The sequence below is a fragment of the Gossypium hirsutum genome, chromosome D09, assembly GCF_007990345.1.
Source record: "Gossypium hirsutum isolate 1008001.06 chromosome D09, Gossypium_hirsutum_v2.1, whole genome shotgun sequence".
NCBI lineage: Eukaryota > Viridiplantae > Streptophyta > Magnoliopsida > Malvales > Malvaceae > Gossypium > Gossypium hirsutum.
The window spans coordinates 53,919,979-53,937,653 of record NC_053445.1 but is presented as its reverse complement, the minus strand read 5'-3'; the positions used below and the strand labels follow the sequence as shown (position 1 = coordinate 53,937,653).

The window sequence follows — 17,675 nt, the reverse complement described above, 5'->3', positions numbered from 1 at the left end:
TGGCTGACTGTGATTGTCGTTAGAGGAGTTTTCTAGTTTAGTTTGTGAAACGGCGGTCACTTTGTCAATGCTAAGGGATTTGCGGCCGTGCCGCCGCCGCCGCCGCAATCGATTTTCATATAAAAATAGGCTGGAATTTTCTTTTCAAGTACAATGCGTATCATCACGACAGATGGCTATCGGATTTTGAGATTACCGGATAATATCAGCTGTTAATCATGTACGTTGTCAGATTTGGAAAGTTGGCGGTTCAAGGAAGTTAATCGGCGTTGATTTTTAGTTAAAATTAAAAATCTAATGAGTTGGATCAAAAAAAAAAAAAAACAGAACGCCTATCCTTATTTGATTCTAATAAAAGACGGGGAATCAAAATATCTAATTTACATAATTTAATTTCTTAAATTTTCAGCTAAATTTTTTGTTCTAAGATTTTCCCTTTTTTCTCTTTTATCTGTCTATATATATATTTGTTACCGTTCCGTTTTGCATTTTGGCAAATAAATTTTTAGTAAATTGAATAATTTGAGATTGGAGAGCGGATCGACGGAAAATTTTTGTTTGATTTTACTTTGGAATGGAATCAAATGTTGGTGAGGAACACAATTCGTAATCGAATTTGATTCGAATTTGAAATCCTTCTTTTTTTTTTGTTTCTTTTTTGTTGAAAGAAGCGGAGGATCAAATTAAAAATGTGATCTGGTTGTAGGTAATAGGGTTTTGGATCCCATTAGGGGAGAAACAGCGCCATTAGATGGCGCTGTTCAAACGCATTTTTTACCGGAAACCGCAGGAACGACTTCTCGAGATTTCCGAACGTATTTACGGTAATCTTATTTTTTTCCCCTTAATTCATTGTTTAATTTAGCTTAAAATGTCGAAATCATCTTCATTCGAGAAGTATTTTGAATTCCATGACTCTGTTTGGGAATATTTACTTTCGGAATTCTTAGCTCGATTTTTTTGGGTTTAATGTTAAATCTGTGGACAATGACTGCTTAATTTCTTGATTTTTAGGGTTTTGTTTATTAATCTTGGACTAACTTATTACAGCTAAGGAACGAAGTAATTTTAGCTTTGTTTATTTTCATAGTTGTTTGGAAGATGGGCTTGAAAGAGGGCGTGATATTGTAGTTACCTTAAAGTTGAATAGCTGAATACATTTGCCTTTGAACTTTCTTAGATCATTTGGAGCTTAGGAACTGTTTATTCTCTCTTTCTTAGCAATGCATAAAAGTTTTTGATACAATTTTAATATAAATGTTTCTGTTTGAAACTATAAAGGATAATTCTCAAAATTACATATGAACTTTAATCCAATATATAATGTATAATAAGGTATATGAACTTTGATTTAGTGTAATCATATACATGAAACTTGAGTTTTGATTCAATTGTACAAGTTTAAGAAACCAAATAAATCAGTTGTTTTTATGTTGGATAAATATTATGTGTATGCATACGAGATTAGTGGTTTACCAAAGCTGAACTAAAGCCAAAGTTCCATGTACACAGTTGTAGAAAAAATCAAAACTTATCATATTGTACATTTCATGTATAGTGTTGAGACTTATCTAAGAACACAGTTATGAAGATCATATTTCATTTAGAGGCATGTGATTATTAAGTGTTGGTAATTTGATTTGATTTTCTGCTGTTTGTTTTGCAGTATTTGACTGTTGTTTCTCCACGGATGTATTGGACGAAGATGGGTACAAGGTTTATATGTCTAGGATTGTGGGACAGCTAAATGACCACTTTCCTGAATCTTCTTTCATGGTGTTTAATTTCAAGGAAGGGGAGAGGCCAAGCCAAATATCAGACATTTTATCTCAGTATGAAATGACTGTTATGGATTACCCACGGCAATATGAGGGATGTCCTCTGTTACCACTTGAAATGATTCATTACTTCCTTCGATCGAGTGAAAGCTGGTTGTCATTGCAAGGACAACAAAATGTGCTTTTGATGCACTGTGAAAGAGGTGGATGGCCTATGCTCGCTTTCATGCTTGCCAGTCTTTTATTATATAGAAAACAGTACAGTGACGAGCAGAAAACTCTTGACATGGTCTATAAGCAAGCTCCTAAGGCCCTTCTTCAGCTTCTGTCTCCTTTGAACCCTCAGCCATCCCAGTTGAGGTATCTCCAGTATATTTCTAGAAGAAACTTGGGTTCTAAGTGGCCTCCCTCAGAAACACCTCTATTTATGGATTGCCTGATTTTTAGAGTGCTTCCGACTTTTGAAGGGGGAAAAGGGTGCAGGCCAGTTATACGAGTTTACGGACAGGACCCGAAAGCACGGAATAATAGAAGTTCCAAGCTTCTTTTTTCAAATGCAAAAACAAAAGCACAAATTCCTTACTACCGAAAGGTGATGCCTAAGTCAAACAACTGAAACTAGAAAGATAAATTAACCAAAAAATTGGGATGTTCTAATAAGGTTTATCTACAGGAAGAATGTGCATTGGTGAAAATAGATATTCATTGCCACATTCAAGGGGATGTAGTGCTTGAGTGCATCCATTTGAATGAGGATTTGGTACGTGAAGAAATGCTATTTAGAGTCATGTTTCACACAGCGTTTGTTCAAGGAAATATTTTGATGTTTTACAGCAACGAAGTTGATAAGTTGTGGGATGTCAAGTATCAATTTCCAAAGGACTTCAGACTCGAGGTAGGTTTAAATTATAATTCTGTTAGTTTTTCTTTTCTAAACTGTAGGAGTTGAATGCATATTCATATCTGTATCAGGTACTTTTTATGGACCCTAATGCCGTCATCCCTCCTACCACTGGAGTTTTCGCAACTGGAGATGAGAATGAGATAGAAAGTGTTTCAAAGGAGGAATACTTTGAGGTGCAAGAGCTCTTTAGCAATGCAGTCGATGCACCAGAAGCAATGGTGGATGATGGGAGTCCATTAGCTCATGACAAGCCAGAGCAGAAAGATATGTTGTGGGAGGATGCAAATGGTCTTACAAACAAAGGTTGGGTGTCAGATGACGGGAAACTCAAACAGGATGTCAATGTTGATTCTAGTATGGATATGGTGAAGGGCTTATTTGTGGATGATGTGAATTACAGTATAGATAAGAAGATGGATTATGGCACTAATGCAGTGAAAGAAATAGTTGGGGATAATGGAGACAATCAGGTCGATCCATCAGTATTTACCGTTGACATGCTGAAACAAAGAGAAACAAAGGGAATGACAGATGTGCTTGGAAAGCCAGAAGTGATCCAAGATAAGGGTCACAGAGAAGACACCATTCAACTGAAGAATTTGGAATCTGAAGTGTTGCAGCAAACGTTGGAACCTGGGGTTTCCAAGCCTAACTTTGAGGAAGTATTGCCTGCTTTAGAGAAAAAGGCTGGGACGGGCTCAGAATCAACTTCAGATCCTGTTATGGTGAAGCCAAATAGCAACCAATTAGTATCTCAAGGCTTTCTTGCAAGGCAGGCAAAGCCAAGTGTTGTATCTCAGTTGATCCCTTCTAACAAAGGCTCTTCAACTGCATTGCCTACACTTTCCAGTGGTCTAGCTTTAGAGGAATCTAATTCAGGCGCCAATCTAAAGGGCTCTAATGCAGCTGTGGTTTCAAATGATGTTTCATTTGAGCAAGGAAGTCGGAAGGCTGATCACCTTACAGGGCCTTTAGATTCCCAAACAGAAGTTTCTACAACTCCAATAGTTCCAACATTTCCCCCTGGTTTGCAGCAATCGGTGTCTATTCCATCTAGCACTCTATCTCCACCATCACCCTGCACACCAACAGCACCACTTCCTCCCCCACCCCCACCCAGATCTTCTTCGTTGGTTTCGCGGCCTGTTCAGAAAAAGGCAAAATCTAAACTACCCCTAGCACGACCTTTCATGGCAGCTATTGGAAATGCCATTACTAGAATATCACGTGCAGTACCACCTCCACCTCCCCTTCCACACAATCGAGCAAAAAATGTACAAAATGTTGGAATGGTTTCACAAACGACATCAGCATCTCCTGATATCTCGAATAACCAGACTAATGCACTGGTGGTTCCTCCACCACCTCCACTACCTCCACCACCATGGAAGGCCCAGTCTTCAACTGCCCGTACTATACGGCATATTCCACCTTCTCTTCTATCCGCAACTCTTGGTAGCTCTTCAAAAGGCATATCAAAACTTAGTCAACTTTGTTCTCTATCTCGCTCCACATCAACACGTCGTAATTTTAGTCATCCCCTTACCACCACATCAGAACCTTGCAACTTTCGCCCTCCCCCTCCCACTACACCAATTCAAATTGCTATGGCTCTAGCATTTATCCATGGAATGCAATCAGCTTCTCCTCCCTCACGCTCTCCGTTTTCTGAAGCTTCATCTCTACCTCTCCCACCATCATCGCTGCATACTGGACATGGCACTTCGCCACCACCACTTCCGCCTACTAAAGATGGAGCTTCACCACCCCCTTCTTCTCCTTTGCCTCCTCAAAATGGAGCTTTCCCACCTGCATCACCATCAATGCCTCCTCTTGGATCTTCTCCTCCACCACCACCACCACCACCCCCTTCGACGTTTGGTGCCCTACCTCCTTCAGAATTTGACGTCTCTCCTCCAGTGCATGGAATGACAGCTCCACCTACTGCATCATGTGGAGCACCGCCCCCGCCTCCACCTACCCTTGGAGCTCCGACACCTCCACTTGGGGCTTCACCTTCTCCACCCCCACCTCCGCCACCACCATTGCCTTCTCTTTCTTCTACTTCACCACCACCTCCACCACCACCCCCAATGTCTAGTGCCCCACCTCCACCTCCTCCCCCATTTGGAGCCCCACCCCCACCACCTCCTATTCCTGGAGCTCCATCACCTCCTATGGCTGGCGCACCACCTCCACCACCACCTCCTGGAGGTCGAGCTCCGGGACCCCCACCTCCACCTGGAGCTCCTGGTGTTGGACCTCCTCCACCTCCACCATTGGGTGGCAAAGCAGCTGACATGAAAGGAAGAGGGCGTGGACGAGGAGCTGGTGCAGCACCAAAAAGATCTTCTTTAAAGCCATTACACTGGAGCAAGGTTACAAGGGCAATACAAGGAAGCTTATGGGATGAATTGCAAAGACTTGGAGAGATTCAAATGTATTTTGTCTTCTTTTAATGATTTAGTCTTTCTATAGTACATTGTCATAAGTGATAAATTTATGACTAAATATTTAAGCTAAAATTCCAGGGGATCAAATGTTGGCATTACACTTTTATATTGATATTTTCCTATATATATTTGCTGACATTGCCTTCTTTCTCTCAGATCGGCAGAAATTGATGTGTCAGAGCTTGAGACTCTTTTCTCTGCAGTTGTTCCTAAACCTGCTACTAAATCTGCAGGGAAATCCAAGGCAGCTGGATCAAAACCTGACGTAGTCCATCTGGTAATCTGGAATCGCATTTTATAATAAACCCTAGACATCTATGTTTTATATAGGCAATTGTGATACTATTTCTTGAATCACATAACAGGCTTGAATGAATACAAGGTTTGCACTCTTAGAAGTCTAAGGTTTTGTAATTTTATGACATGTTGTCAAAGATATCTTTCTAAAAATTTATTAAATAGTTTTAGTAGAAATTGAATTATTTTTTTTATATTCTATACAAAAACAAAACTCCATGCGGCTAAATGGCATTTATCAATTCTTTTCTGTATCTGTTTGTTCTAAATATAAATAAAAATTTGAGTATAATTTTTCTTCTTCTGTTCATACGCATTTCATATTTCATACATTCCACATATATTATATGGTATATGGAGTTAGATATTCATTTATAAACTATCTAGATCTTATGACTATTACTAACAAATTTTGTTTATTACACTGTAGGTTGACTTGAAGAGGGCTAATAACACCGAAATTATGCTCACTAAAGTTAAAATGCCTCTCTCTGATATGATGGTATGCTGGATATGATCATGCTCTTGCATTTATTAGTGTCTTTTTTTACAGAACTAGAGGAAGTGTGTATGGTATTCTCATTTATATAGATGTGGACTTTGAACATAGAAGTTTTCTCCATAATATGTATGAAGAGCATAACAAGGTTATTTTACTCGTGTTGTTTTGATGATGGTTGCAACTAAGTGGCCTGAGATGTCTTTTCCTTGGGCCGCCGGCTTTTCAACCGATTTTTCTGGTGTAGTGCTAATCTTAGCATCTCACTCTATATCTGACTGAATTTGTGGGATGCATTGGGGAAAATTAGATTATTGATTCCCTTTTTATAAGGTCATAACGGCTCAGTTCTAGGAAAAATAAAGGCTTATGGTTCATGTGCAGTATTCTGGTTTTCTAGAAATTGAACTGAAACTAAAGACTACAGATAACTAAACTGGTGTGAACAAATAAAATTTTTTATAAAAGAAAACGTATTTTCTTAAAAGTTTTTTTTTCACTAATATATTTGGGTCAGTTCGAATAATTGCAGCTTCTAAACTTATGAATTGAAAAATTGAATCGAACCAAATATATTTAACTATTTAGAAATTGAATCGAACCAAACTGGAACTGGATACGGTTCGAATTGATTTTAGATTTTCTCGATGTTTTTCTTGGAAATTCTCTCTTCCTTTGTTTTCCTTTTAACTTCTCCTTAGTTTTAACTGAAGGTTGTCAGGTTTATTTGTTTAGTAACCATATACGGCTTCATGTATTTTCTCAGGCTGCGGTGCTAGCTTTGGATGATTCAGTATTAGATGCTGATCAAGTGGAAAATCTCATAAAATTTTGTCCAAATAAAGATGAGATGGAACTTGTCAAGGTGAAGCCTTAGCAGACATACATATAGAAATACACTATGTTACTCGGACTCCGGAATGAGAGTCGGGTAGAGATATGTGTCCGATATAAGTATCTTCAATTTGTTTTGAAGTTTTTCATATATTTGGAGGTCATATCTCCTTATTCATCCTGATATATGTCAGACATAAGTGTCAAACATGACTACTAAAAATAAATAAAAAAGAAGAATTGGAGCAACAAAAAAAAAAAATTTAGCATTGGATTTGAAGATTCAGAATTGTGTTTTATCTATATGTGTGTGTGTAGATATCCATATACCATTACAAGTTTGTCTTCTGTAGTGTGATTCAATGTCCGTGATTTTTCAGGGGTACACTGGTGACAAGGAGACCCTAGGGAAGTGCGAACAGGTACGCAAAATTTTCTCTAAATCATATATTCTAATGTTGTAACTCATTATACTTGATAACTTTCTTACCTTCGTAAATTGGTCGAATATTGCATTAACATTGACATGTTACAGGCGAACTTTTGAAAACTAATTTGTCTTGTCTTTGATTTTTTAAAAATTTGACCATTTTATACTATGTTATTTGTATTCGGGTTTGTGTGTATGTCCGACATAAGTAAGTTTAACTTTTTCTAAGGGTTTTCTTTATGTACTTTGTAAGTATATAATAACATCATTAGTGGCTTCATTGAGAAAATACAGCATTATTCATGACTGTGCATACAGTTAAAATCGTTGCCCTCAAGTTTAGTGATGTAGGTCACTTTTTTCAAGTTTTATTATTGAGCAAGTTTGCAGGCCTCACTCACCATTCATAAAATAATAAAATACTAAAAATTTGTTTTTATATAAATATTTATATATTTTTGTTCTTAAATATCAATTCAGACCAGCCCGAACTTATAAGAACCTGGCCTATACTGTTATTTTCTGGATGCTTTTCCTGTACACCTTTGTTCGATCCATGTTTGCAAAAACTTCAAATTGACTAGTTTTTGATTTTTCATGTTCAGTTCTTTCTGGAGCTGATGAAAGTGCCACGAGTAGAGGCAAAATTAAGAGTGTTTTCTTTCAAAATTCAGTTCAACACTCAGGTTTGGCAGAATCTCCATGGATATTCTGATTTGATAATTTACATGATTGTTGAATAATTAATCTATTGCTTTCTTTTTTCCCTTTTTGATTTGTTTAATCACCTGTTTTACTTGTGTTTTGCAGATTTCTGAATTTAAAAAGAGCTTAAACATTGTAAATTCTGCATGTGAAGAGGTATATCATAATATTGCTGAATTGACTTAAGAGTGGTTTTTATTTATTTGTTCGTATTTCGTAATTCTCTTAACTACTTCTGTATTGCTTAATTTAGGTTCGAAATTCCCTTAAATTGAAGGAGATCATGAAGAAAATCCTTTGTCTGGGAAATACATTGAATCAAGGAACTGCAAGGGGTAAATTATACATTCAATTTTCCTTTTTGCTTCAGTCTTTTATACTAGAACCTATGATGCTCTGACTCTCCATGTTTTTTTAATTATTTTAAGTACTTGTGTCCAAACCTGTATCCATGCATATCCAGGCATGAGCTTGTGGATATGATCCTTAAAGACTCCAAAAAAATGAAGATCTTGAAAAAAAAAAAATTGAACATACCCGTGTAAGAGCTACGTTGTTCTCACTCTTTGTTTTGCTTGAAGTACATGCTTTCGACACATATTCACTTAAGAGTATGGATATATTCCCTAAAAACACCCTCCAAATATATGAAAGAACTTTGAAAATACTAAACATACTTGTGTCATATATATAATCGTATTTGACACTCATTTCTGACTCCTAGCACAGGAGAAGAGATTTACTAGCTAAACCACATATGATGTATTACTTTGATTGTTATCTAGACTCTTCCGGGTGAGGTTAAGTCACATATTTTGAGCAGTATTTCTTAAACTGGAAAGTGGAAACCTTGTGTTATGTGTAGTCCTGGAGTAACAGATTCAATGTTCGAAGTATTCTTTTCATTTAGGATGGTTGCTATCAGATTCTAGTAGGCTACGTTATCGGATACGGATATGTGTTCAACACATATCATGCCACCATACCCATTAAATATGAGTTGGAAAACAGGTGCTTGAGCAATGTGATTCGTAAGTATGTGTGTTCCTTTAATATTTTCAAAATTATTCTTATAATACAGGTTCTGCTGTTGGATTTAAGTTGGACAGTCTTCTAAAGCTCTCAGAGACACGTGCTTCTAATAGCAGGATGACACTAATGCATTACCTTTGCAAGGTTTGGTAATTTTATTTCCTTCTTCCTCTTTGGTGTTATTAAGGTCGTTTTTCTTGTAAGATTTGAGTTTAGAGAATAACTTGAGCCCATTAGATCCCAGCTTGACCCAACCCTATAGGTTTTTTCTTTCTTGAAAATTGGTTTCAGGGATTGAAAGTTTTAGGGTTGAGTCAAGGGCAGTTTAGATAAAATCTATACCGCCCTGGCCAGCGATATTTTCTAAAATATCACACTTTTAGTTTCATATACAGTTTGTTAGTGTTTACTGGACTTTATAGTATGTATTTGATTTAGTTGGTAGATTTTTGAAAATAGAACTTAAGTTTTGAGGTGGGGCAGTTTGAGGTCGGGTCCAAGTGCTAGAGCCTAAAGTTAAGTTCAAGTTCAGGGCAAGTATCAGGTGGAAATATTTATAGGTTGGTCAAAGGCAGGACTGACAAAAATCCACCCACTGAACCCATTACAAACCCTTTGACTGAATTATGTTTTACACCTACCTTATATGTTATATTACTTTTAGTCACTTGTTTCTGATGCAAAAATGAACCGTCAATTTGGATTGATATCAGCTGTGTTTTATTGTGGCTCAGGTCCTAGCTACCAGGGCACCAGAACTTCTTGAATTTCACTTGGACTTGGTCAGCCTTGAGGCTGCATCTAAGGTTTCCATTAGTCCTTTAGCATATGAAATTTGTAGTTTGTTAACCTATGTTATTCTGAAACTTTCATTTCTCTTAAAATTATCCTTGTCCAACTCTTGTTGGTAACAGTATGTTGAGTTTTAAGCCTTCTGTCCTTGCAGGTACAATTAAAATATTTAGCAGAAGAAATGCAAGCTATAATTAAGGGATTAGAAAAGGTTAAGCAGGAGCTGGCTGCCTCAGAAGATGATGGTCCTGTGTCTGAAGGTTTCCGGGAGGTACATTGTTGTTTCACTGCTCTTTATTCTTCAACATTCATATTGAGCATTTGTTGCATTCTTCAGTGTGTTTGACCACGTGTCAAGTATTTTATTCCTATGTTACACCGATTCTTTATTTTCCCAAAAGTGTTTCTGTTCGACTCTTGTATCCAAAATATATTTAGACATAGGTAAAAGAGTATGATCATATCCAAATATACAAAAAAAATAAGCATATCTGTGTTGAAAATAAAACCTTACCTGGCACTCATTACCGAATCCGACAAACATATGGGTTTATTCAGTTACATTGGATTCGTTGATTCTCGTTTTCTCATGCAATGGAGTGAACATTTGTTATAGCCTTGTGACCTACACCAACCACTATCATCTACTTTATTTACCAAGGGAATACCGTCATTGTTCTAACATTTTCTTCTCTTTTTTTTTTTAAATAGACATTAAAGGATTTCACTACTGTGGCTGAAACAGAGGCAGGATCCCTGCACAATCTATACACTGTGGTGGTAATTTGCCAAATGTTTGACGTTCTCTTTGATACTTCATCTAATGTCTACGTTGCTCAGACTCCTCGTTTTTTCTTAAAGCATCCATTTCTAGCAGATACGATCTTCCAAGAACCCTCCAAATACATGGATAACTTGGAAGAATTTGAACATACCCATGTCGGGAAGATACCCCATTTCCAAGATTCAAACTTGAGTCCGAGTAACATACTTTGATGTTATCTGACTCTTTTGATTATGTCATCAATAGAGATGTTTTTGGGCCGGGTTCGGGTTGGGTTTAGGCATGATATTAACACACTTTATTCTTGATCAAGCCCGGCCCGGTCCAAAATATGGGCCTAAAATTTTGCCCAAGCTCGCTCATATTTGTAAATAACTAACCCAAGCCTATTTTAGATCCGCTCATTATTTTTTAAAAAATTAAAAAATTTATATTTATATTATCTTAAATTTAATATTTAATGATTTTATATATTTTTTAATATTTTATATTTAGTTATCTTAACATTTTTTTAATGTTTACATTATAATAGTATTTTATATTACTATAAATTTAATTTTTATGTGCTATAAATTACATGATATAAAACATTACAAACTTAAAAGCGGGCTAGGCTAGGTTCAGGCCTTGAATGTTCAAGCCCAAGCCTAACCCATATTTTAAACGGGTCTAATATATTTTTGCCTAAACCCTCCCAAATTTTGAGCTTGCCTTCGGGCTTGGTCTGATAACCCGGCTCATGAACAGGTCTAGTCATCAATCATTAATATATATAATATCTTTTTGGTGGACAGGGTAGAAATGCAGATGCACTTGCACTCTATTTTGGTGAGGATCCTGCCCGATGCCCGTTTGAGCAAGGTACATTGTGGATCCATATCTTCTGTACATGGAAAAGCTTATACCTATTTTAGGACACATATGTGTATCCAGTGTTCGCACTTGAGCTCATAAGTAACATAGCTAGTTAGAATTATATTTATTTCAATCTAAAATCTACACGTTCCCTCACAGTATAAATGGTTTTATTTGGTGATTTGAAGTTGAACCGATGATTCCAGGATCCTGATGCTGTGTGTTTGACAAATGCAGTTACCGTAACAATCTTAAAATTTGTGAAATTGTTTCAAAAAGCATTGGAAGAGAATGTGAAGCAGGATGAATTGGAGAAGAAAAAAGCTTTGAAGGATGCTGAAATGGAGAAGGCTGCTAAGTGAATCAATCCTTGTAAAGAAGATTTCAAAATATCTGGGGATCAATTTCTCTATTCCCACAAGGTAATATGCTCCTGCAAGCTTATATGTGTATGTGCTGATTGTAAACAGAAGACTTATACCCGTATGATATATAGGTTAGGCTCAATAAAACTCAAATGCCTTTCAGTCATTGTCTAGTTGATCTCAAGCTATTGAGTGACTTGAGTTCGCATATTTTAATACTTAACTTGAGTAGCTTTCTAACCTAATTGAGCTCTTTATTTTAAAGGAGTTTCGAAAATTTTAAATTTGAACTCGAACTCAAAGTAAATATGATTAAGTCTAAAGTTAAGAATTGAGCTGGTTTATTTCTTGAAAAATGAGCTTAATTGAGCCTATTCGACCAAGTTTGAGTAGTTGAATTTTTATCTTGAATTGTGCTCGAATCAAACTCGGATCGAGCTTCAAATTTTGAGTTGAATTGAGCTTTGCTTGGCTTGATTGCTTCTTAGTACTGATGAGTTTGATTGAATGACAGGAAAATGCTGCTTTTGGGAACTCAAATTGAGCTTCAAGCCTCGAATTTTGACTGGATGGCTGGATATGTCTCCAATTCTCTGGTGTTGGTGCAATTTCATCCCTTCAGAGATGTCATATACGAGGCAAGGGCCATGTCCTGGTGGCTTTGCCGGACTTGAACTCTGCACATAAGGCTTCAGGAAACAATTTTTATGGGAAGTGTTCGACCCCATTACTCGGTAAATGTCAGATGAACCAAACTTCTGTTGCGAATGTTATTTTATTGTTTCAGCTCTTCTCACTGTCAATATCCATTGCAGTTAACCACAATAACATTGCAATGCGACATCTCTGATCACTGAGTTACAATCAGAACAAAGTAATTAGAGGTTCTCTAAATGCAAGTTATCAAGGTCAGGATAGCCAATCTAACACTTCTCACTATGATAAGAGCGGTTTTATTTTCAATGTCCGCCTTTCATTTAGCATGTTCCTTTTTTTTTTAGTTCGGCTCTCCTCCATTAATGTCCATTAATGAATAGGATCTCAACCCATTTTTTTCGGCATGCGAGGGCCGAGTCCATGCCATGTGGGATTGTATTTCGTATCATGTACAAAAGTTCTAACCATCCACCTACAATAGAATTCAGTTCCTTGTAATACAATCTTTTCTTCCTTTTTCATTCATGAAAATTGAGTCCCCCCCCCCCTTTTAGACATTAGCCCATCGAATAGGAGGTTGTATATGTTATTAGGGTTTAGAGATAAAGAAATTAGAAGATGGGCTTCTTTTTTCTTAGCCTAATTGTAAGATAGCTCTTTGGTTCTTTATTTCAATTTCTTTCATTCATTCATTTGATTTGATTCCTTAATCAACAAGTAATTCATGAAATTCTTTGTTCCTTCTATCCTTTTTCTCACTTTTTCATTCAAGAATGATAAAATTCGATCCGTTATACAAACTTGGCACCATTTGTTTCGAATGGAATATGTATGTATGTATGTATGTATGTATGTATTTGAAATAGTGGAGGTGGCAGGTTTGACAAATGCTTGTTTCATCTCTATTTTCTAAAAATGATTTTACCTAGTATAGTATTTTATTTTTTTAGTATATATTAGCATTTTGGGTTTATCATAATGGTCCTTTTTGGGATTGTTAGATGTATTTTGAAAAGCATGGAATTGTCTTCAATTTTTCTGTGACTAAATGGAGTTGATAACTTGTAAGAATTATTATTTTAAGAAATACGTATGAAATTTGGTTTAATTTGTAATGTTATAAGTTACCTTTGATTTTGTGTAATTTTATACCTAAAATTTTTGTTTGATTCAATTTTCACAAATTAATAACATAATTATCAATATAGTGTCATTTTAAGTTTACATATTACATACATAAATAATTATATTTATTTAATTTAAAAATAAATCAAAGCAATTATTTTTTTAAAATGTGTACAATTGACTTAAAATTAAAGTTACACACACTTTTGAACCACAATCAAAATTTATATATCAAATTATACATTCAATTAAAGTTTTGAGAATTATCCTTTTTCTTAAAAGAGTTTTTGTTTTAAATCTTTTTTAAAAGACAATTTTAGGTATATCGATAGAGTGGTTACATGCAAAGAAATATTATACCTTATTAATTACATGTTTATTAAATTTTTAAAAAAAAATAGAAGTTGAAATTTTGATATTAAGTTATTGACGTTTTATAAATTTACAATAAAAATTAACATTTGAAAAATAAAAGGAAAAATCTCCCCAATTCCCTGATGATTGGTTGAAGAGTGAAAGCATTGAAAGGATAGAATTAAGGATTTGTGATTAGACTTGGGAAAATAGTGTTGAATATGGTTATGTGTTTATTACAGGTATATTTATATTGTTTTTAAAAAAAAATCATACATTTAAAAGGTGGTTATATCTCAGGTAAAACTAAATTTTATTTGTGTAAAATATAAGTGATTTACCATTCCAATGGGAATTGATAATTACCAATTACAATCTAAAAGGGAATAATTCATACTAAAACAAATGAAAACTTTTGAAACAATTTAAATAGTAATGACATTACACCAAACTCATCAAACATGTTACAAGCAAAGCTGGTTTTTTACCATACAGTTATGGTGAGACCTATATATATATATTATTCTTCATCTGGAGATGGAGCAATGGCAGATTCTGGTGCAGGGACAGGAGCACTTGAATTTCCACCGCCAAGGAACCCAAATTTTTTGATAAGTTCATTAGCAATCAGCTGATTGGCACCATCTGATGGATGATACTCATCCCAAAAGACATACTTGCTTCTATCACTGCACAATGTTGATGCCGGTAAGCATGTGAGAGCTGGTCGAATTCTTCCAAACGAACAACACGGCGAATCAGAATTATCAAACCCTACAAAAAGAAAAAATTCAAAAAAGTCTGAAATCAATCGTGATAAATGCTTATAAACAGTGATGGAACGTGGTATTAAGTTTTATGGGGCCTAAATTTAAAGTTTCAAAAATTTTGGGTTAATGGAGAATTTCAAAAAAAATAAGGGGTCTAATTAAAACTTCAAAAAAAAGCTTTGAAAAAACTAGTTAAAACTTTCAAAAAATTTTAGAGGATTTAATTAAAGTTTCAAAACTTTTAAAGGGCTTAATGTCAATCTTCTAAAATTTTTCAGGTGTTAATGCCTCCTCTACCTCCTCTTACGTTCCGTCCTACTCATAAACTTTTTCACCAATAAAAGATTGAAGTCGTTAGTTTTTCCTTAACACGGACTCACCGTAATTCTTCGGATTCCGTATCACATTATCGACAACATCGTAAGCGTCTCCGAACTTGAAGCTAGCATTGGGAAGTCTACTATCCAAACCGGCTAATAATTGGCTTGCAGCTTTGTTGAAACTTATAGCCAACTTGTTTGCTCTTTCTTGGCATTGTCCTGTTGTACTTAACACCCTTTGTAGCGGTATGCAACCCATCGGTCCGAGTCCAAAAACCATCAATTTCCGTGCTCCTAAGTTATGCAAAACCTTCGGGAAAAACCCCCGAAAGTCGAGCTTTAATTAACACTACAAATGAAAATAGATGTTATAGAAAACAATCATTTGATCATGGAAAACTACAATGGAGGTCACCCGATTATGATTTTTTTATCACTTAATTATGAAAAGTTTTAAAATAGTCACTCAATTATGAAAAGTTACAAAATGATCACTCAATATTCAATTTTATCTTTTTTGGTCTCCAGCTGGCTAACGTAAAAATGAAAACATTCAAAAATCCAAGATAGTTTGGTGACTAAAAAGGACAAAATTGAATAGTTAACTGACTAGTTTGTAACTTTTCGTAATTAAGTGACCAAAAACTTTTTACTAATAGTTGGATGAAAATTTTGTAAGGATTCATAATTGAGTGATAAAAAAAAACATAATTGGTGACTATTAATGTAGTTTAGCCTTTGATCATTTAAATGAGTTTTACCAAGAGTTGGTTTTGAAGTGTTTCCATCAAGTATCGAACAAAAGTTTGGTCATTGTATTTCCAAGAATCACCATAAACTGGCATCAAGTAATTGTTGATGAAATCATTGCTCCCTAATGCCACCACAAAGTTAGCCTCTCCGATAAATTTGTCGGTCGCTTGTTTACCGAGTTTGTTCGTAATCAATTCTTTCGTCCCTCGAAATAACTCGATTTGCTTCCAAAGGGAAAACTTCTGAATCTGAAACAGGTTAAAGATATCGGGTCTTAGAGCCGGCCGTCGGGAAGATATTGCGTTTTTTCGATTTTGGTCAAATTTTGGTTTTGGTCCCTATACTATGATTAAATTTGAGATTTAGTCTTCTGAGTTTAAATTGACATAATTTGATCCTTTAGTTTATGTCATTTATTAGTCCTAACAGAATTAACTATTTCAGTGTGGATTTTTTTTTCTGAAAAAATCATCCCTTTTAACTTATCATACTAACACTGATTTTTGGGATTGGAAGGGATGTTTTTAAGAAAAATATTCAAATCATCATTTTTAACTGAAATAGTTAATGATGTTGTTATTTAGGCTAACTAATGACATTATAATAATATAGGACCAAATTATATAAAAGTAAGATACTAAGATTAAAACACAAATTTAAGTATAGCAAAGGCACCAAGAGTAGAATTTGACTTTTTTTTCATAGGGACAAAAGTTGCAAGAAAACTTACAAAGTAACCTCCTGTTTCATTCAAAATCCCACCTCCTCCAGAGGCATAATTTACTCCACTTTCCAATATCACATCCTCGGTCAATGATGGATCCAAAAATGCTGGTGGCCTTGGGAGACCAGTGCTGTCACCTGTTGTCAAGGGCAAGGGCAAGAATTCAGTATCGGGAGGTCGAAATAAAATTTTAAAATGTAGAGGGGCAAAGGTAAAAGAAATTGTCTAAAAAGGCTTAAATTGAACACTAAACAATTAGAAAGGACTAAAACTGTTATTAGTCCACTTAACCAAGGGAGCGAAAACCCTGCATGTTGTAATAACCTAACGTATACGGCAGCATGTCAAAAACCACGACCGTGACCACAATGTAAAGCCTGAACTCGTTAAAATTTGAGAGGCAAAGATAAATTTGGTAAAAAAATAAAATAAAATAAAAGGCTTCATTGAACATTTAACAACTAGAAAGGACCAAAGCTGTTATTAGTCCACTTAACCAAAATGGCATACACCTTGCCTGTTGTAATAACCAAACATATACAGCAACATGCTAAAAATGGCGACCGTGACCACAATTTAAAACCCAAACTCATTAAAATTTTGTCCAAAAAGCTTAAATTGAACATTTAACAAGTATAAAGGACTAAAACAGTTATTAGTCCAGTTAACCAAGGAAACCAAAACCTACCTATGATATCGGCAACGGTTCGGCCATTAGTGAACCTTCCATTAGGCAAGCCATTGCCAAAATCAATACCATAAAAAGGCAAGTTAGCCTGAGCCAAGCTCTTTGAAAGGTACATGTTGCCCACATCCGACAATGAATCCCCGAAAATAAACTGAACCACCTTGCATTGAACGCCTTCAATGGCGATTCCTGTAAGGACCAAACACAGTAAACAACTCCATCTCACATTGAGTTTCATGTTGAGAGAACAAAGGTGATGGTGAAATTTTCCTTGTTCAATGGAACATGTGTCAGAGCTTATATATACATTATGGGGTTTTCATTTTTACTACATTGTCTGTCTGTTTGGCGAGTTTTAGACCTAACTGCAACTACCGCTTCTTCTTGTTGCAACCATGTATCCGTAATATGTATATATTAATCAGAGCCTTTATTGCAATGGTCAAGGTCAAAGATGTCTACATGTAGATCAAGAAGGTGAGCTGATTTTCTTTTTCTTTTTAAAGAAAGATTGAGCAGTTAAAGTGAGTTTACCTAATATAAATATAATCAAATG

The 17,675-nt window shown here is 35.5% G+C and overlaps 2 protein-coding genes across 8 annotated transcripts; one reads left to right on the top strand and one right to left on the bottom strand.

Moving 5' to 3' along the window:
- Positions 1 to 13,073, top strand: LOC107931481 (formin-like protein 20). Of its 7 annotated transcripts, XM_016863371.2 has the most exons (20): positions 5 to 220; positions 707 to 824; positions 1,667 to 2,370; positions 2,452 to 2,673; positions 2,751 to 5,122; positions 5,292 to 5,412; positions 5,863 to 5,934; positions 6,698 to 6,796; positions 7,146 to 7,187; positions 7,801 to 7,881; positions 8,006 to 8,056; positions 8,154 to 8,235; positions 8,982 to 9,076; positions 9,667 to 9,738; positions 9,879 to 9,995; positions 10,436 to 10,504; positions 11,303 to 11,369; positions 11,601 to 11,785; positions 12,243 to 12,462; positions 12,544 to 13,073. In XM_016863371.2, exons 2-18 carry the CDS (start codon positions 752 to 754, stop codon positions 11,723 to 11,725), a joined length of 4,464 nt encoding a protein of 1,487 aa, XP_016718860.2. In that variant the 5' UTR covers positions 5 to 220; positions 707 to 751; the 3' UTR covers positions 11,726 to 11,785; positions 12,243 to 12,462; positions 12,544 to 13,073. The 7 variants fall into 7 exon arrangements, with proteins under 7 accessions (XP_016718863.2, XP_040957394.1, XP_040957392.1 ...); XM_016863374.2 differs by lacking the exon at positions 6,698 to 6,796 and having other exon boundaries at positions 1 to 824; XM_041101458.1 differs by lacking the exons at positions 12,243 to 12,462; positions 12,544 to 13,073 and adding an exon at positions 10,602 to 10,706 and having other exon boundaries at positions 4 to 824; positions 11,601 to 11,718.
- A 1,085-nt stretch (positions 13,074 to 14,158) lies between these two features.
- LOC107931401 (GDSL esterase/lipase At1g74460) lies at positions 14,159 to 17,390 on the bottom strand. The gene is made up of 5 exons (XM_016863280.2): positions 17,120 to 17,390; positions 16,438 to 16,568; positions 15,716 to 15,955; positions 15,015 to 15,264; positions 14,159 to 14,638 (listed from the first exon to the last, which is right to left on the bottom strand). The coding sequence occupies exons 1-5, from the start codon at positions 17,355 to 17,357 to the stop codon at positions 14,385 to 14,387; spliced, it is 1,113 nt and encodes a 370-aa protein (XP_016718769.1). The 5' UTR covers positions 17,358 to 17,390; the 3' UTR covers positions 14,159 to 14,384.
- Between the last annotated feature and the right edge of the window lie 285 nt (positions 17,391 to 17,675).

Coding starts and splice junctions, on each gene's coding strand:
- LOC107931481 (XM_016863371.2), top strand. CDS start 752: ATGGCGCTGTTCAAACGCATTTTTTACCGGAAACCGCAGGAACGACTT. Junction 2,674..2,750: donor CAAAGGACTTCAGACTCGAG/GTAGGTTTAAAT, acceptor TATCTGTATCAG/GTACTTTTTATGGACCCTAA. Junction 8,057..8,153: donor TAAATTCTGCATGTGAAGAG/GTATATCATAAT, acceptor TGCTTAATTTAG/GTTCGAAATTCCCTTAAATT.
- LOC107931401 (XM_016863280.2), bottom strand. CDS start 17,357: ATGAAACTCAATGTGAGATGGAGTTGTTTACTGTGTTTGGTCCTTACA. Junction 16,569..17,119: donor AACCGTTGCCGATATCATAG/GTAGGTTTTGGT, acceptor CCTTGACAACAG/GTGACAGCACTGGTCTCCCA. Junction 15,956..16,437: donor ATGAAACAGGAGGTTACTTT/GTAAGTTTTCTT, acceptor AACCTGTTTCAG/ATTCAGAAGTTTTCCCTTTG.